The sequence below is a fragment of the Nomascus leucogenys genome, chromosome 4 (genome assembly GCF_006542625.1).
Source record: "Nomascus leucogenys isolate Asia chromosome 4, Asia_NLE_v1, whole genome shotgun sequence".
Classification (NCBI taxonomy): Eukaryota; Metazoa; Chordata; class Mammalia; order Primates; family Hylobatidae; genus Nomascus; species Nomascus leucogenys.
In genome coordinates this window covers 101,434,042-101,453,469 of record NC_044384.1, presented here as the reverse complement: position 1 = coordinate 101,453,469, position 19,428 = coordinate 101,434,042, and the positions used below count along the sequence as shown (strand labels likewise).

Sequence of the window (19,428 nt, the reverse complement as noted above, 5' to 3'; positions counted from 1 at the left end):
AGGCAGGCCTGAGACCCTCGTCAGCGCCTCTTCTATATGGCTGTCCCATGGCAGAACCATGCACTTTTGGAGGGTGGGCGTCAAAGTGAGCTCTGATCTAAGGATGATATCAGCCCCAGACCAGGAGGGAAAGGCAGCCCTTTCCCATTTTCCAGCCACCAGCAAGGCAGAAGTTCGAGTGGCTTGAGGTTTTCAGGGGTTGCCACCATCCCAATGCCTTTCTCTCTAGCCCTGCCAGCCAGAGCTGAGTCCCCTGCCCGGTCTCACAGCTTCCCCTCCACCCATTCCCCTCAGGAGAAAAGACAGCCATTTCCATGTGACAGAGGGAAACTGAGGTGCGCCAGGGCTTGGCTGTGGTGGTTCTGTGAGTCAGCAGGAGAGAATCCTGGAGTCCTGACTCCCAGCCCAGGGCAGGGGAGGGTCGGGTATGTCCTCTGAGGGCATTCCCCCCCGCACTGGGAAGCGGGGCAGGCATGACACAGAGAAGACCAGCTTGAATAGGAACAGCAGAGGCCATGAGATTAATCGGATCAGAGCCAGTGGCTGAGAAGCAAGGGGCACAGCTGTTCTGAGAACCCCCCCAGTTCACCCCGAAGGTCAGCATCTCCCCCAGCTTCCTACTGGTGGAACCTGGGACCTTAACACCCACCACCCGCCTCTGAGCACCAAGGCCCTGAGTGGAAAGCAGGCAGGGGTGGGATAAGGAGCCCCCAGCCAAGAACGGGGCCATCCTAAAACCCCTATCTGTCCCCAGGGCACCAAGTCCCAGCCCCCTTCTTGTGGACAGGCTGACAGCTGTCTCCTACACCTTCTAAATAAGGATGAGGGTCATGGTCGGGGGGCCCCAGGCGAGGCTCAAGCAAGCCAAGCCTTACTCCTTGCCTGACCTCACTGCCCCTGCCCTCTCTGTTCCAGCCTCAGCCTCCTCTGAATATCTGGGGTGGAGACAGAATTGATACAAGAAGCCCTCCCACCCTCGCCCCCACCCCACCCCTGGTTGGGAAGGGGGAGGCAGGTAGAAGAGGTATTTTGTTGCCTGAGTGTCGCCTGAAAGTCCCCCATTCAAGCATCCCTCACTGACGCTATGCACTGCCAGTCCTCTTGGCTGAAACTCCTCTTCTGGCTTTGGGGGTGTAGGCAGAGCATTTCAGGGGTTAAGGTGACACCCACAGACCTCAGAGAGAATCTGCTTTGGACTGAAGCATACCCCCCACAAGACTCAACGGAGCCCCTCCGGCAGCTCTGCTCTCCCACCTAGGGGCTCCCTAACGCTCAGGCCGCCCCTGTGCTCCCGGCCTGCCCCGGCCCCCGCCATTCCCCGGACCAGCCCCTCCTCCTGCGGGCCGCCAGGGATTGGCGGGCGGGGGGCGGGCCGGGGGCGGGGCCGGGCGCCCTTCATCCCCCGTCGCTGTTGTCGCTGTTGCAGCCCTGAGTTCAGCCGGGAGCAGAGCGAACCGCACCGGCCCGAGCGGAGCGCCGCGCGTGCCCAACCGCGAGGCCAGGTACCGCTTCGGGAGTTCATCCACCCGCACAGGGGAATCGGGTGGGCCGAGCCCTACTGTCCACCCTCCTGTCCATAGCCGGGCTCTGGGCAGCTCTCCTCTCCCGTCCTGACCCGGGCAGGCGCCCCAGCCTCCGGCGAGCCAAAGCCCCGCGCGCTCCAGGCGCTGGTCTTGGGGACCTGCCAGTCGGGACTCAGCGCCGAGCTTAAGCAGGGCCCTGGGGGTACCGGGAGGGACACGTCGTCGCCTTGGGGCCTCTCGGCGGGGCTGGGAGGTACAGCAGGAGGTCGGCGGCACCCGGGGCTGGGACCACTGGACCCATGGGGCAGGCTGGAGAGGGCCGGAGGGGAGGACCCAAGAGGGGCCTGGAGCAGTCCCTGGAGCGCTGCCCCGACGGGCGCCTGACAGGCAGAGCAGCCCGGCTGGCACGATGGGAATCCGGGTATATTTATCCCGGCTGCTCTGGACAAGGCCTTGAGGGCAGATCGGGCCGGGCCGCCTGAGGGGCCGCGGGGTACATGCTGGTCCCAGAGCCGGTGCCATTTGCAGAGGAGCCAGCGGGCACAGCGGGCGCAGGGCACGAGTGGCTCCCTGACCTGAGGCCGGGGCGCCGTGTGAGCTCCTCCCCACCTGGCGCTGGGTAGGGTGTAAGTCAGAGCCCGCGCAGCGCACGGCGGAGAGAAGGAACCAAGACTTGGTTTGCAAGAGCCCGCCCCCGCCCGGTTGGCCCCTTCGATTGGCCACAGCAAATGTGTGCGTTTGTTTACACCCGGGCAGGGGGAGGCCAGGGGCGGGATCGGCGGGGACCCGCCCTTTTTCCCCCACAGGGACCTGAGTCCCGAGTCCAGGTATGGGCTCTCAGACAGTTCTGAGAAAGGCTAAGTCAAAGGCTCTTGAGCCCTGAGAAACACCATGGAGGACATCCCCACTCATGCCCATCCTTCCTTCAGCCTGCCAACCCTGTCCTTTCTTCCATGACCGACTCTGGCCACAGAGCTGCCCCTGGAAAAGGCCCTTGGACCTTTCACCCCTTCCTGTTCTGTAAAAGGTCTGGGATGGGGCTCATTTCCTTCTGGAAAGGAAGCAAATCCCTCGGGGCTCTCAGTCTGGGGGACAGAAAGCTAAAGAGACCCAAGGATGGTTCCATTTTGAATGGGGGAAATTCGGCACAGCCACGGTACCCTTCCTGCAAGAAGCATCACTGACGGGAGGGATGAGGACTGGAAGAGGCCAAGCCTGGCACATCTCTGAGAGGGCTGGAATGACTGAAACCAGAAATCGGAATCTGATTTCTTGACATTGGGAGCAGGGGGCTGAATCTCTGGGGAGGGTAGGAGTCTGTATCTCAGAATTTTGTTCTGCCTGGGCCCATGGGGCCCATGTCTTCGCTGGCCTCTCAAGCCACTCCTTGTTGTGTGCTGGTTTTTTTGGCCCATGTCACAAATGGTCCCCATACCAGTCCAGGGCTCCAGGTTGCCAGATCCTGACAACTGGTTGCTCCTGTCCTTGTGCCTTGTGCCACTGCCCTAGCAAGTAGCCTTGAAGCCCTGGACAGATAGAGAAACTGAGGCACAACAAGACTGGCTGGGTGGTTCATGGTCTCTGGGTTGAGTCAGGGAAGGATTTTAAGCTGAACTGGACACACCCTGGAAGTCCGGGCTGGGTGTGAGGACAAGCATCCAGTTTGAGAGGGAAACATTTGGAGGGGAGTGGTTCGGGGTGGGCCACCAGGGAGGTGTAGTTTTGGCGTCTCTGTGAACAGAAAGCTGAGGTGGAATGTGCAGTCTATGCTATAGCAGAATTGGGACCCAGTGGGAGGATGTTCTAGTGTAGACATGGCCAGGGGCCAGGCCTCACTTGGAGCAGGTAAGAGGGCTTGCCGAGGGCCTCAAATGCATTCCATTCATTTATTTTTTTTATTTTTTTCATTTTTTGAGATGGGGTCTCACTCTGTTGCCCAAGCTGGAGTGCAGTGGCACAATCTCGCCTCACTGCAACCGCTGCCTCCCAGGCCCAAGCAATTCTCCCACCTCAGCCTTCTGAGTAGCCAGGACCGCAGGTGTGCAACACCAAGCCTGGATAATTTTTTTTTATATTTTTGGTAGAGACAGGGTTTCATCATGTTGCCCAGACTGGTCTCAGACTCCTGAGCTCAAGCAGTCTGCCTGCCTTGGCCTCCCAAAGTGCTGGAATTACAAGTCTAAGCCACTGCACCCGGCCATTCCATTCATTTAACATTTGCTGAGCACCTACTGTGTGCCGGTGTACACTCTTGTCTAGTGGGTGAAGGGTAGGCCTTTGACTCTGGGTGGTAGGACAGACATAGGAGAACAGGGTGGGGCTCTAGAGGGCCAGGCGGGGCTTCTGGGGGCCAAAGGGAAGGACCAGCTGCTGGGCAGGAGGGGCTTTCCGGCCAGTGGCCTGGGGTGGCTTGGTTTTGAATTTCCGCTCTGCGGGCCACGTCCTGTACACAGCCTCTCAGCCAGCACGTCTGCACACGTGCATGGCTGCTGAGAATGGGGGTCACTCCGACTGACCATCATCTCCACATGTATTTTCCATTGCTCAGGTAGACAAGTCCTGGGTGCTGGACCAGGGATCTCTGAGCTTTCCAGTTGGGCCTGGCCTTGTGGCCCTAGTGGGCTCAGCCCCACCCTCTGGGTGTTATAGCACCTGGTTGGTAGTGGCATAACCTGCTCTGTGGGGACCTGGAGGTGCAGCAGCAGCCTTTTTGTGGGGTCCTCCAGGGTTCCGCCTGGCCATCTTGGCAGTGCCCATTGGGCCTACTGCCCCCTCACCTGGGCCCCCTGGCTCCCTCTCCCCTTCTCACTCTTTATGGCGCTCTCTTTTTCTTCAGCTTTCTCTTTTTTTTTTTTTTTTGAGATAGGGTCTCGCTCTCTTACCCAGGCTGGAGTGCAGCGGCGTGATCTTGGTTCACTGCAGCCTCTGCCTCCCAGGTTCAAGCAATTCTCCTGCCTCAGCCTCCCGAGTAGCTGGGATTACAGGCACCTGCCACCATGCCTGGATAATTTTTGTATTTTTGGTAGAGACGGGGTTTCACCATGTTGGCCAGGCTGGTCTCGAACTCCTGGGCTCAGGTGATCTGCCCGCCTTAGCCTCCCAAAGTGCCTGGATTACAGGCGTGAGCCACCATGCCCGCCCTTACAGCTGTCTCTTGCTGTCTCGTTGTCTGTCTCTTCCTCCATTTGGCTGTCTCTGACTGGGTGCTCATTCTGTTTCTCACCTCCCTGGTTGTTTCTGTCACTCTCTGTCTCTCTGTCTAAATGTCTGTCCGCTATCTGCATGTGATTTTTGTCTGTGTGTTTTTCTGTCTGTGTCCCTCTGTGTGCAACTGCATTTCCCTGTCACCCTGGGCCTCTGCATCTCTGTCTGTCTGTCTCTCTGTATGGATCAGTGTGCATAGACGCATGGAGCTAATGACTCTGTGTTTTCTCTCCCTGCTCTGTCCCTGTCTATCTCTTCCCTCCCTCTGCCTTTTCTTCCTGATGTTGGATGTCGCCCCTCCTCCAGGCCGACCTTGACTTTAGCCCCCCATCAGACTCTCTGATGAGTCCTGAACTGCCCGAGGCCTGTGCTTCAGCTTTCTTTGGGGCCAGAAGTCCGGCTGTCTAAATATTTGGCCGCCTCCAGGGGATTCCGGGTCAGCAGGGAGGAGAATGGGCTGGCTGGCGCAGGGTCTCCCCTGCCCCTGGGGGGCCACAGTCACGTGATGTCCTGTCCTTTGCCTCAGCTGGGCCTCCGGCTGCACGTCCTTCTCAGCAGGCTGGCAATGGGGGAGGTGGGGACTGCTGTTGCTCTAGCCCACTCATGAACCAAGAGCTTCTGGCTGCAACCTCTATGGGTGGCAGCCTGAGCAAGGAGGGTCCAGGGCTGGTTGGGAAGGGAGGCTGAGGTGCCTGAGGTTAGGCCCAGCTACAAGCATCTGTTAGAAAATGTACCCGGCCATGGCCAGGCACAGTAGCTCAAGCCTGTAATCCCAGCACTTTGGGAGGCCGAGGCGGGTGGATCACGAGGTCAGGAGATCGAGACCATCCTGGCTAACATGGTGAAACCCCGTCTCTACTAAAAAATACAAAAAATTAGCCGGGCGTGGTGGCAGGTGCCTGTAGTCCGAGCTACTCGGGAGGCTGAGGCAGGAGAATGGTGTGAACCCAGGAGGCGGAGGTTGCAGTGAGCCGAGATCACGCCACTGCACTCCAGCCTGGGTGACAGAGCAAAAGTCTGTCTCAAAAAAAAAAAAAAAAGAAAAGAAAAAAAAAAGAAAATGTACCCGGCCACAGGAAAGTCTACCTTCCGGCCCCAGCTGGGTCTCTCAGATCCTCCTAGACACCTCCGGATGCCCAGAACACAGAGCCACAGACCCTAGATCCCAAGGCCAGGGAGCTGGGGGTTGAGGATTAACATGGCCAGTAGTTCAGTTCTCTGGGCCATCTGCCTTTCCCTGGATATGCCCCCGCCTGCATGTCACTTCTTCAGTATTAGCCCAGTATTGGCCACACACTGGCCACTTGCATTGTTGTGTTGTTGATGAGGAGGATGTGGAAATATGGGTCTAGAGGAGGGTAAGAGGTGTCTTTTCCCTGTTCTAACACCCTCCTCCCACCTGCTTTGTTCCTAGACCCCTGACCCCAGCAATCAGCTACCACCAATTCCTGTGGCTGTGCCTTGAGAACATACAGTCCAAATGTCTCCATTGGATCTGGTTTCCCCCCTTACTAACACCTTGTCCTAGTAAGGGGCATCTTCCCTCTGAAGCCTGGAGGAGCAGGTGGACAGAGGGGTAGCTGTCCAGATGGGTACCAGACTTAGGAGGGGGGCACCCTGTCTCAGCCAAGGAGGGGAGTGGTAAAAATGAGCTGAGCTGGAACTGGGGGCAGCCGTCACCCCTGAACCCCCAGGGATAATCACGATGGACCCTCAAGCCAGGCCAGCTGTCTCTCTCCTGAGATCTTGGCAGAGGTCAGGAAGCTTGGGCCTTCGCAATAAGCTCCAGAGGGTCTGTGCCTCCACTGGTGCAAGTGGCCACCAAGGTAAAAAGAGTGTGAAGGCCTCCCTGTCACCAGCTCACTACTGCAGACTCAGACCCACTAATGTTCCTGAGCATGGGGAAGGAAAGCAAGGCTCAGAGTCCTGGGGACTCCAAGGACCTTGATCCCTGGGCAGAGAGCTGTGCTTCCTGTAGCCGCTTGCATCAGCCGCCCTGAAGTGGCCTGGATTCCTGGGGCTCAAAATCTTTAATTAGCCAAACTCAACACCTGCCGAGGTGTGCCTGATGAATTCTCACTGGGTGATGTTCGCGTGGGCGGGCGTTACCTGCTGCGCCATCTCTGTGGCTCCTGGCCCCTCCTGGCCCTTATCTCCCAGGAAAACAAACAGGTCCCAGGGCAATGGCCTGGGCCATTGATTTACTGCCCGGGTTCACACTACATCCATGACAGATGCCATTCTGATGACCTGCCCAAGGACACTGTGATCTCCCCATCCTAGCTCCTGGCCACTCTCTGGGCACCCATGGCCTGTCCTGGGGATGAAGCCTTTGGGGAGGCTCCTTACTCATCCCCAGCTTTGACCAAGCCTCACGTGACCCCTAGAGGACGGGGATACACTGAGGTCCTGAGCTGGGGAGTACCCTGCCCCTGGCCACACAGTGAGGCAGGGCCAAGCCCAGCCCTAGAGGGTCTACTCTGGGCTTTCACCACAGGGGATCAGGCTCTGCTGGGAGCCTTTCTTATGCAGGAGCCCTTCCCTGAGTTTACCCCAATTCCCGGATACAAAAGAGCCTGGGAGGCCACAGGCCTGAGGGGTAGGAGCTGTCAAAAATGGGCTGGCAGCCTCAGGGAATGGCTGGGGGCTCCATGCCAGGCTAGTGCTAATCCTCACCCTGGCCCCCAGCCCCAAGCCCTCCTCCCTGTCCTGGACCAAAGTCCAGACTCCTAGACCTGGCCTTTATTGCTCTGTCAGGTCTGTCTGTCGCCACAGAACCTTGCTTCAATGCTCACAGCCTGCCTTGTACTGTACCTCAGGGCCTCTGCCTATGCCGTGCTCTCTGCCTGGTACACTCTTTCCTGTTTGACACCCCAGGGTGCCTACTAGAATTTTAGGACTGGCTTTGCCACCTCCTCCAGGAAGTCTTCCTTGATGCTCCCCATCCACCTTTTTTTTTTTTTTTTTTTTTTTTTTTAGATGGAGTTGGCTCTTGTTGCCCGGGCTGGAGTGCAATGGCACAATCTCAGCTCACTGCAACCTCCGCCTCCTGGCTTCAAGCAATTCTCCTGCCTCAGCCTCCCGCGTAGCTGGGATTACAGGCATGCGCCACCATGCCCGGCTAATTTTGTATTTTTAGTAGAGATGGGGTTTTTCCATGTTGGTCAGGCTGGTCTCAAACTCCTGACCTCAGATGATCCTGCTCGCCTTGGCCTCCCAAAGTGCTGGTATTACAGGCGTGAGCCACTGCGCCCGGCACCCCCATCCTCTTTTTTGAGACCCAGCACTATGTGGCTCACACTCAGTTGCAGCAGGAGCTATAGGGTGGTGATGAGGGTGCTATTTGGGGGGATTTGTCTCTTCCAGGCTAGAGGTCACTTGAGGAGAGATATTCTAAATCCTTTCTGGGATCTCGGGCCAGCCCAAGACCCAGCAATGACTGGTCATGATTGAGTAATAGCCACCATGCCCCAAAGTCTAGGCCCAGCTACTGCAAGGGGGATGGGGAACCTGGAGCTCAGACCTCAGACACCTCCCACGGCCCATGCCACAGACTGTGGTGTCCCTGGAGGCAGTGCCTGGCTGCTACGGAAGGATATTAGGGCAGAGAAGGGTGTTTTGTCCAGACTGCCAGCTCAGCACACTCTGAGGGCGTGTCCCAGCCTGCCCAGGGCAGGGGGCCGAGAGAGGGCTGAGTGCAGGGGGGACCCTGGAGTAGCTCTGGACGCCAGCACCAGCACCTCCATACCTAGGTGGGACACTTGGAGGGATGCTGATGGCAAGGCTTAGGGCAGGGGCATGAGGACAGGCGGACCCAGGCAACTCTGGGGTCAGGGGAGAGGGCTCAAGAAGAGATGCTGACATTGTTATAGTCCTGAGTAGGTGGGGCTGGGAGGAGAGGAGGTAAAATGCTGGCATCAGAAGGAGAGGCAGGTTTGAGGGATGCAAGTTTGCCATGTGTGGGGTCTCCAGGGTCCAGGTGCCAGAATCTGAACTCTGGCCTAGGGCTGCCTGGGGCAGTGCAGGGAGGGAGTCCTCTGACCAGAGAGGCCAGAGGCTGCTGTGACCTCTGCTGCCTCCGGGGGCACCAGGCCTGAGGCCTGAGGCCAGCCTCTCTTGTTCACCCCTAGCCCTGAGTGCTACCTTTGAGTTCCCCAGTGCTCCAGATTCAAGGGCAGACCTGAAACCATCAGGGGCCGGAGTGGGGATGGGGGGTTCAGGGCAGAATTCAGGGTTCTCCATCAGAGAGGGCACCATGGCTTCAGGACCAGGCTCTGGCTGTCCTGCCTGGCAGCGCTGCCCCCCTCACTGGTCTCCACTCTGGCCTCAGCTCTCCTGCTGGCCAGGCTGGCCTTCAGGGTGTCCTTACAGAACCTGGGGGCACTATGCCCAGCCACCTCTGGGTATGAGGTAGGCAAATCCTGGACCCAATGATGGGAGAGGGGCCAGTGAGTTGTCTGGGCAGTGGGCAGGGGTGGTGGGGGAAGGAGAGCTGGTTCCTTTGAGGCCCAGCAGGGCCAAGCCCTGAGAGCAGAGAAGGGAGACTGATCTGGTGACCCAGGTTCCTCTACAGCCAGCCAAGGGCCTGAGCTCCTGGCCTGGGGCCCTAGGAAATGGGGGTCTGTTCAGAGGGTCCACTCCTGGACGGCGGGCCCCTGAGGGTTGGGGGTTCCCTGCCTGGCAGTGGAGGAGAGGCTTGGAAAAAAACATGGCCCTGAGGCCAGGACTGTATGGAGGGTGAGGCGTGTGTGGCACAAAGAAGCAGCCCTGGAGCACCCGTTTCCTGGAAGGCCCCCTGAGGGCCCTTTGCTGCAGCCAGGCGGGAAGGGCCAGGTGTCCAGCCACCCAGCACCGCCTCAGGCATCCTGGCTCCGGGGAGGGGGGACAGTCTCTGCGCCTGCCGTTCCCAGCGCCAGCTCTCAGCCCACAGAGGGCTCTTTGTTCTGGCTGCCAGCAGTGCCCGCCGGGCGGCTGGGAACAGGGCCCACAGCCCTCACCCTCTCCCAAGGCCTCCAGCCGTCGGGCAGTGCCATTCTAGGTTGGGCAGGAGGCCCCTGGACACAGGGCCAGTGCAGGAAACCATCTCCCAGTACTGATGTCAAGGAGGGGAAGTCTGTCCTGGGTACATACCCAGAGTGAAGTCTGGGGGCCTGGGACTGAGCATCTGGGGATGCTGGTGCCACTGGGCTCTGAACTCGGGTCATCCAGATGACCCTCACTTCACAGATGGTGAAACCGAGACCCTAAGGGCTTGCCTGGATGGGTGTACGTGTAAGAAGTGCATTATGTACTGGCTAGGGTGTCCCATCAGAACGTCCTAGGAACTCAGGTGTCTGAGCTGGATTCCCCCAACAGCAGATCCCAGGGAGGCAGCAGGCAGAGCTGCATGTGAGGGTATGCCCCGAGTGACCATCTGGGAGGTGTGCTATGGCTGCAGGCCTCAGGTAGGAGGCTGGGCCGTAGGCCCAAGTAACAGGGCTAACCAGAGGGACCCGCTGCTCTGCAGACATCTGACTGTTGGTGTGAGACCAGTGCTCCTGGTGGTGTGCCCTGAGCCATGGAGGCGCCTTTGCAGACAGAGATGGTGGAGCTGGTGCCCAATGGCAAACACTCAGAGGGGCTGCTCCCAGTCATCACCCCCATGGCAGGCAACCAGAGGTGAGTACAAGAGGGACCCAGTGGTGGCTCAAGATAGGGCAGGGCAGGGATACAGAGCAAAGGGCTGGAGCTGAGCCACCCACCTGACCTGTGCCTACAGGGTCGAGGACCCCACACGGAGTTGTATTGAGGCCAAGAGCTTCCTACAGAAAAGTCCCAGCAAGGAGCCACACTTCACCGACGTGAGCGGGGCAGCAACGGGTTTTGGGGAACACTGTGGGGAGCTTGGATGCAGTAATGAGGTGGTCTCTGGCAGCAGTGGGAGGCTGAGGGACCGTCAGGGGAATGCCGTGATGCCCCTGTCCCTTGCTGACTCTTCCCACCCCTCCCCATCCCATTCTGGTGCCTGCAGTTCGAGGGGAAGACATCATTCGGGATGTCAGTGTTCAACCTCAGCAATGCTATCATGGGCAGCGGCATCCTGGGACTCGCCTATGCCATGGCCAATACGGGCATTATCCTTTTCCTGTGAGTGCCCTCAGAGAACCTTCTAAAGATAGGTGCCCTAAGCAAGCCACCAATCATGACCTCTCAGGAGCCACCAGTTCCCTGTCCCAGCACCCAGGCTGCAGTGGGTGGGCACTTCTTACACTAACAAACCACGGCTGAAAAACACATCCACAGCCAAACAAATATACCTCACTGCCCAGTAAACTGACTGAGGTCACAACACAGGCTGGTCTTACAGGCCAGAGACTGTCCTTTTGCCACCTTATACATGATGGCCAAGCTCCACGGCCAGGCCTTGTGTGGGCACATGTGTCCTTTGCCTGCGGGCTCTGCCCTGAAGCCAGAATGGAAAACATGTTTGTTTCAAGGACTTGAGAGGAGGATGTGGTCAGAGGGACACTCTTGAACCAGAGGACCCCTTCTGGGGTGTGTCGCACCCTGGATCAAACGGGGTGGTGTTCATCACCCCTGGGGCCTGCTGAGCTTGCATCCATACCTGTTGGGAGTCCAGACACCCAGGTCACAGACCCTCCACCCCCAGGCCTCCCAGAGCCCCTCACCCTCTGCCAGCCAGGGTAGCCCCTCAGTGGCCTCTTTTTCTTCCATCTTCCCATATGTCCCTAGGTTCCTGTTGACGGCTGTCGCCTTGCTCTCCAGCTACTCCATCCACCTGCTACTCAAGTCCTCAGGGGTCGTGGGTGAGCCTCACACCAGCCTGGAATGGGCGGGAGCTGGTGGGTAAACTGGGGCAAGCTCCTGACTTCTTGACCCTGCTCCTACAGGCATCCGTGCCTATGAGCAGCTGGGCTACCGTGCCTTTGGGACCCCAGGAAAGCTGGCAGCAGCCCTGGCTATCACGCTCCAGAACATCGGAGGTGAGAGCAGTGGGCAGGAGCAGGCAGTAGGGAGGTGGACGGCCCCGAAAGCTGGCCGGTTGGGCTGACCTCAGCGCCTGCCTGCCCACCCCTCTCCCCACAGCCATGTCCAGCTACCTGTACATCATCAAGTCTGAGCTGCCACTTGTCATACAGACCTTCCTGAACCTGGAGGAGAAAACCTCGTGAGCCCTGGGGTGGGGAGGGGAGGGGAGGGGAGAGGTGCGGTGCAGTGAGGAGGGGTGTGGTGGGGTGGGGCTGGGTGAGGGTGGGGGGCCCAGGCTGGGCTGGTGGGAGAGACAAGACAAAGCAGACAAGAAGCTGGTGGAGCGGGGAGAGTTGCCAGCAGAGCCAGCATTCAGTTCACACTCATTTGGGAAGCACCTAGGGGACCCCCCCCCCAGAAGGGGCATGTGGGGCTAGGGGCAGGGTGCAGCCGAGGAAGCTGGGCCTCTCCTCACCCAGGACCCAGCCTGTGAGCGTGGGAGGCTCAGGCTTAGCTCTAAGCGCCTGCTATTCCTGACCATGGAGTTGCCCCCACCCCTCCCAACCAAGAGATTAAGCCCAGGTGTCCCAGTTGCCTATCACTTTAGCCAGCATTGACTGGACATCAAATGTGCTTTGTGGAACAGAGGGGACACAGCCAGGCCCTGCTCTTGACAGCCCAGCCCGAGCAAGCAGAGGGGCTGGGAGGCTGAGAGTAGCTCCGGCAAGAGGGAGAGCCAGGATTCTGCCCCTGGGGCCCTGGGCCTTTCCCAAGGAGTTGGCCTTGGGGCTTGCCTTTGAGGACGGTCCTGGCCCTTATCCCCTTGTTTCCCTGTGCCCCATATCCATTCCTGGTGGGTAGAGGAGGGGGCAGGATGAGGCAAGGCCCAGATGCCAGAAGGAACCGCAAGGGGCACAGGTTATTGCAAGTGCCAGAAACCCCCGTGGAAAATACCGCCTCCCTCTAGAACCAGGTCCCTCTTCCTCCTCCCACCCACCTCCATCCAAAGGCTGGGCCCAGACCTGTGTGTCCTGAGAAAAGCAACAGCAGTGCCTACAATAGAGAGGGTCCTGAGCATGAGCTGTGTGCCAGGCTGGAACCTTAGTTCTCACATCACCCTGAAGGACAGTACTGAAGGCACGCCCCCCCCGCCTTTTTTTTTTTTTTGTGAGAGGGAGTCTCGCTCTGTCGCCCAAGCTGGAGTACAGTGTCGCAATCTTGGCTCACTGCAACCTCTGCCTCCCGGGTTCACGTGATTCTCCTGCCTCAGCCTCCTGAGTAGCTGAGATTATAGGCGTGTGCCACCATGCCCGGCTAATTTTTTTTTGTATTTTTAGTAGAGACGGGAGTCCACCATGTTGATCAGGCTGGTCTCGGACTCCTGACCTGATGATCCACCCACCTCAGCCTCCCAAAGTGCTGGGATTACAGGCGTGAGCCACTGCGCCCAGCTGGGCATGCCCATTTTGCAGATGGGGAAAGTGAGACTCAGAGCTGTGGACAAACATTCTTCAGATGTCACTCAGTGGCACCATTGGTGACTCCAGCAGAGGGAGGCAGGGGCCCCATCCCAGGCTGAATGGATTCTGACCCTGGCTCCCAACTCCTGTCCCTGCAGGGACTGGTACATGAACGGAAACTACCTGGTAATCCTTGTCTCTGTCACTGTCATTCTGCCCCTGGCACTGATGCGGCAGCTTGGTGAGTGTGGAAGGGTCAGAGCCTTGGAAGGGATGTTGGAGGCATACACCATGGGAGGGGCCCCAGGTCTCAGAGTGCTCCCTCCACTTTGCAGGCTACCTGGGCTACTCCAGCGGCTTCTCTCTTAGCTGCATGGTGTTCTTCCTAATTGCAGTGAGTCACCCTCCATGTTGGCTGAGAAAGCGGGCAGCGGGTCTCCTGGGGGAGTTCCCTGTCATCAGGACAGGGCAGGTGTCTCTGGGAAGCCTGGGCCAGAAGGCAGCTCCACCAGTCCTGATCTAGATGTGGCTTCATGGTGATTTCCCAGGCAGCCCAGCCTGGCTCTGACACCCTCATCCCTCCCCACTCCAGGTCATCTACAAAAAGTTCCACGTGCCCTGCCCACTGCCCCCCAACTTCAACAACACCATAGGCAACTTCAGCCACATGGAGATCGTGAAGGAGAAGGAGCAGCTGCAGGTTGAACCTGAGGCTGCAGCCTTCTGCACTCCCAGCTACTTCACGCTCAACTCACAGGTTCTGACAGGTCAGGGCGGGGCGGGGGCCCAGTGAGAGTGGCGGACTGCCTTGACACAGCCTCGTGTTTCCCCAGACAGCATACACCATCCCCATCATGGCCTTCGCCTTCGTCTGCCACCCCGAGGTGCTGCCCATCTATACCGAGCTCAAGGAGTAGGTGTCTGTGGCTGGGAGCGGGGGTGGGGCTGCCCTGAGCTGGTTTGGGGAGAATGGATGTGGTCCTGAATGTGGAGAGGGGAGTGACGGGAGCCAAGTCACTTTATCTAAGATGTCCGTGGCAGCTATGAGAGGCAATTATGAGCAAGAAGGAGACTCCCTCAGCTGCTGAATGGTGAAAGTATGGTGCCAGAGAGAGCTTGGGGCACATGGGGGTCTCCCAGTGTTACCCAGCTTGTCACCAACACCCCCCCCCCACTTCCCCACAGCCCCTCCAAGAAGAAGATGCAGCACATCTCCAACCTGTCCATCGCTGTCATGTACATCATGTACTTCCTGGCTGCCCTCTTCGGCTACCTCACCTTCTACAGTACGGTGGCACCGGTGGGCAGAGGCCTAGGCTAGGCTGGGGGGAAGGGGCTGGTTGTGGCCATGGTGCCCTCCATACCGAGGCGTGTGGTGTCTGGCTGTGCCTTGACGCTGTGGAGGTGAGTCTGCATGTCAATCCCCACAGTGTTGGGGTCCCCCAGGCAGCTCAGATCCCACCTCCTTCCTGGGGCCACCTACTGACCACCCTCCCTGCCTGCCACAGACGGAGTGGAGTCGGAGCTGCTGCACACCTACAGCAAGGTGGACCCGTTTGACGTCCTGATCCTGTGTGTGCGCGTGGCCGTGCTGACAGCAGTCACGCTCACAGTGCCCATCGTTCTGTTCCCGGTGAGCTGGTGGGCAGGTGGCCAGACTAGTGGCGGGAGGGGCTGATGGGGCCAACAGGCTGATGATTCTTCCCACCTGTCCCCCAGGTGCGCCGCGCCATCCAGCAGATGCTGTTTCCAAACCAGGAGTTCAGCTGGCTGCGGCACGTGCTTATTGCCGTTGGCCTGCTCACTTGTATCAACCTGCTGGTCATCTTTGCCCCCAACATCCTGGGAATCTTTGGGGTCATCGGTGAGGGTCTGGCCCTGCTGTGGAAGCAGGGTATTGCCCCAGGGGAATTCAACCCTGCAAATCCTGGCAGATTCCTGAGCTTACACCCTACATTAAGTGCAGTGGCCATGTGCACAGTTTGGCCTTCCATCTGAGCTTTTGTCCATAGGCTATTCTAATCCCTTTTCAGGGCTCAGAGCCACTGAGTCAGTCCCCCTTGCTGGAGGACAGGGGTGGATCCCAGGGATCAGAGGCCGCCTCAGAGGATCTCACTGGGTCTTGTCCACATTTCACATGTCAGGAAACTAAAGTTTAGAGTGATTAAAGGAGGAGCAGGGCCACACGGCTGGTGAATAGGAGCCTTGGGCTTGATTCAGCCCCAGGATCACTGGACTCCAAGTTTGGTGCTCCATCCACTGCCTCATTCCAGATGGGGCTCTCAGCTGGTAGAGCAGACAATTCTGAAATGTCTTTGGGGTGATCCAACTCAGAGGACTAACAAACTGCCAGGACTGACAAACAGACCTGGGGGCTGAGTATCATAGATATCACGGACAGCACTCTTCGTTCTCTATGTCCGAAATCCAACTCGAAATGAATTAAGCAGAAAGGAATCCACTGGCTCAAATAACAGAGAAGCCTTCAAGTATAGCTGTAGCCTGGAGCCCAATACCCTTAAGCCCTCATCTCTCTCCATCTCTTGATTTGCCTTTCCTCATTGCTAGCTTCATTGGCTGACATTCTTCTGACACCGACATCACCAGCCTTCTATCCTCATGGATGGAGAACAAGGGGGAGAGGCTGGTGGGCTAGAAACAGGCAGCGCTCTCCAGTGGTCTCAACATGAAACTCCCTCAGCAAGGAGTATTTGATCTCATTGAAGAGTCCACCCCCGAACCTTAGTCAGCAGGAGGATATGAACCAGCAGTGGCCATGTCTTGTTCTTTGCAGGTGCCACATCTGCCCCATGCCTCATCTTCATCTTTCCTGCCATCTTCTACTTCCGAATCATGCCCACGGAGAAGGAGCCTGCAAGATCCACCCCCAAAATCCTGGTGCGAGGGGCCTGGAGGCCGGTGGGCTGGTATGGGGCTAAGGGAACTGCCCTGACCTTGGACCTGACCCTGACTTCTGATTCCACAGGCCCTGTGTTTTGCTGTGCTTGGCTTCTTGCTGATGACCATGAGCTTGAGCTTCATCATCATTGACTGGGCCTCAGGGACCAGCCGGCATGGAGGAAACCACTAGGGTGACCCTCGTCCTGTTCTGTCTACTCACCCTAGCAGCCCTGCCCAGACTCTTCAGCCCCTGCTCCCATCCAGTGGCCAGTCAGGGGAGGAGAAAGACGCGATTAACACTGTGCCATTCAGCCAGGCCCCGTGTCCTCTCTGTGGAAGGTTTTTGTTCAAGAGCCAGGACCAAGGCCCTTGGGCCACTACCCTGCTAGGCTCCAGAGCTGTAGGGACTTCCTGAACTGGGAGACGGGTAGGGCTGTCGCCTTAGATCCCGCCCAAGCCCCTCATTCCCTCCTTGCACAGATACATACACTGGGGCCCAGCAGCTGCCTCCTGAGGTGACATAGCCTGTAGGAACATATACAGCTGGGATTGGCCTGCAGCCATCCCCCGACCCTGCTGCTAGGCCACAGTCTGCGCCCTGGGGCCTCATCTCCCCCAGCCCACTTGTTTTCCCCCCTTTTATTCCCTAGGCCCTTTTCAGACACTTGGGCCCTTGGATACTCTTCTCCCATCCCCCTTCACAGGATGACACCCTCCCATACCCCACAGCTGGGGCCAGCAGGGTCTGCTGAGGGTGGAGCTGGTGTAGGGACCCCCAAGAGACCCCTGTCCTGTCCCTTCACCAGTCCTGGGGAGGCTGGGACTCCCCCTGCCACAAGCCTGGGCCACAGCTCACATTCCACTGCTGGGAGAAGAAACAGGCCGAGGCCCAGAGTGGCCTGCCCCCGGGAGCCAAAGACCCCAGTGGCCACACTGGGATAGGGTGGGGAGGCTGGCAGCCCTCTTTTATAAATATTATACATAAGACCAGCTGTGTTTTCTATTCTTGGTCTCCATGGTCCCTGGATTCCTGGAAAGTGAGGTAGGGGCCAGAACATGGATGGTGATGGAGGGCCCCCATCTCCTTGTCTGGGATGAGGGTGGGGACAGGGCAAGTCCCCCACCCACCCCACCCCCTGCCTCCCAAACTAACCAGTGGCACACTCAGACCCAGCTCTGGGCCTGGGCCAGGCTCAGCACAGACCTGCTTTCTCACGGGTTGAGGTGGGGAGGAATTAATGAGGCCCCAGGAAGTGGGACAGAGAGAGGCCTCCGGAAGGAGGCAACGTGAGGTGCATCCCCAGCAGCTTCAGGGAGGGTCTGAGCTGGGGGCAGCTGAGCCCTGAGGGAGCCCCAGGAAGGGCCCCCTGTCCTCCCCTAGCTCCCAGGCTGCCATGTCAACTCTCTTGTCAATGCCCTGAGTCTGGGGACAAAAGTCCAGGAATCCTGTGCCCTGTTGGGATGATCTTTTTATTAACAGTAAAATCCACTATGAATAAAGTGGGTTAGCAATCCCTGTTTGTGGGGGGCCCCAAATGGCAAAGAGAGGCGGGAGTCCAAGGTAAGGCAGGGGCTGCAAGGAAGCAGGACAGCCCCAGGTGTCCTGGCCCCGGTGGGACTGGGAAGCTGCCCACTGCCTTGGGCAGGTCTGAACCAGCTGGGACCCAGTGGGATGGAGCTGCCCAGGCCTTGGCACCAAACCCTCATTAGGAGAGACCCTGCACCAAGCTAGGCTGCTGGGGAAAGGGCAGCAGGAAAGATCCAGTTTGAATTTGCAAGGCAGCTGCCAGCTTGGGAAAACCCTGAAGAAAGAACTTCCTCAAGCCGGTGGCTGCTAGGCCCGCAGCAGTGCCAGCTCAGCCGAGGGGAGCTTCCTGAGTCCTGTTCCCATCAGGCCCAGGCGCCTGACTCCAGGCTGGGGACTCACCCAGGAGCCCTGTGGCCCCAGGAAAGAGCTGGACACTGGCCTAGAGGTGGATGCAGCACAGGGTGTTCTGATGAGAGGGGCTGCCCTCTAGAGGTCTCGATGGGGCCATAACCCTGCCTGGAACCCTTGGCTCCTGGGCAGTGAGGGGCAATGAAGGGCAAGTCCATCCTGCAGGCAGACCTGGGGGTCTTTTCTTATACTCCCTCCCTCCAAAGAGGGCTGCAGGTTAGAGCAGCAGCAGGACACCAGGTCTGGCTTCAGGCCCCTCAGACCAAGGGGATATGCTAACGGTAGCACCCCCCACGCACACACATACACACAAATGGGGTGGGGAAGGACCCTGGGCCCTGGCCCCAAGAGGCCATCTCTGCTTGCCCAGTCAGGCCTCCTCCAGCCTGACCGTGGGCAGCAGGCTCCGGCAGGGAGGAGGCAGGTAATGTGGCCACTACACTAGATTCAAGAGCCAAGTGTCCACATGACTGTTTGAAAATGAGTATCCGTTGTCCCTGGCTGTTAAATTCCAGACACTTGGCCTCCATGGTCTGCAGGCCCTCAGGCATCATTAAGCATTTGCGTATGCGTTGAAAATTTTCCTAGGTTTTTTCCTTTGTTACCTTTTAAAAAATTGTTCTGGGGCCGGGCGTGGTGGCTCACACCTGTAATCCCAGCACTTTGGGAAGCCGAGGTGAGCAGACTACTTGAACTGAAGATTTCAAGACCAACCTGGGCAACATGGTGAAACCTCGTCTCTAGAAAAAAAAATAAAAAAATTGAAAAATTAGCAGGGTATGGTGGCTCATGCTTGTAGTCCCAGCTATTCAGGAGGCTGAGGCAGGAGGATCACTTGTGCCTGGGTGACCGAGGCTGCAGTGAGTTGTGATTGTTCCACTGCACTCCAGCCTGGGCAACAGAGCAAGACTCTGTCTCAAAAAATAAATAAACACAAAAATAAATAGTTAAACAGATAGTTCTAGGCCGGGTGCAGTGGCTCACACCTGTAATCCCAGCACTTTGGGAGGCTGAGGCAAGCGGATCACCTGAGGTCAGGAGTTCGAGACCAGCCTGACCAACATGGAGAAATCCCATCTCTACTAAAAATACAAAAAATTAGCCAGGCATGGTGGCGCATGCCTGTAATCCCAGCTACTTGGGGGGCTGAGGCAGGAGAATCGCTTGAACCCGGGAGATGGAGGTTGAGGTGAGCCAAGATCACGCCATTGCACTCCAGCCTGGGCAACAAGAGCCGAACTCCATCTCAAAGAATAATAATAATAATAATAAATAAATAAATAGTTCTGGAAAAATTGTTGTTTGGAATATTGATAAGTTAGAGCAGCTTGAAGGTCCAGCACAAAGGTCTTCTGTATTTCTTTTCACTGTTTTTCTTATGACTGCTTATTATAGAAAAATAAGAGCAGGAAAGGGGGCAAAAGCATGGGTCTCA

General features: G+C 57.9%; 1 protein-coding gene across 1 annotated transcript; it reads left to right on the top strand.

The window, feature by feature from the left end:
- The first annotated feature begins 1,397 nt into the window (after positions 1 to 1,397).
- Positions 1,398 to 17,557, top strand: SLC38A3 (solute carrier family 38 member 3). The gene is made up of 16 exons (XM_030811735.1): positions 1,398 to 1,502; positions 10,234 to 10,385; positions 10,486 to 10,567; positions 10,738 to 10,853; positions 11,460 to 11,533; positions 11,618 to 11,710; positions 11,814 to 11,895; positions 13,315 to 13,397; positions 13,492 to 13,550; positions 13,749 to 13,913; positions 13,990 to 14,069; positions 14,342 to 14,442; positions 14,665 to 14,789; positions 14,876 to 15,020; positions 15,951 to 16,054; positions 16,143 to 17,557. The coding sequence occupies exons 2-16, from the start codon at positions 10,285 to 10,287 to the stop codon at positions 16,245 to 16,247; spliced, it is 1,515 nt and encodes a 504-aa protein (XP_030667595.1). The 5' UTR covers positions 1,398 to 1,502; positions 10,234 to 10,284; the 3' UTR covers positions 16,248 to 17,557.
- Positions 17,558 to 19,428: the final 1,871 nt, after the last annotated feature.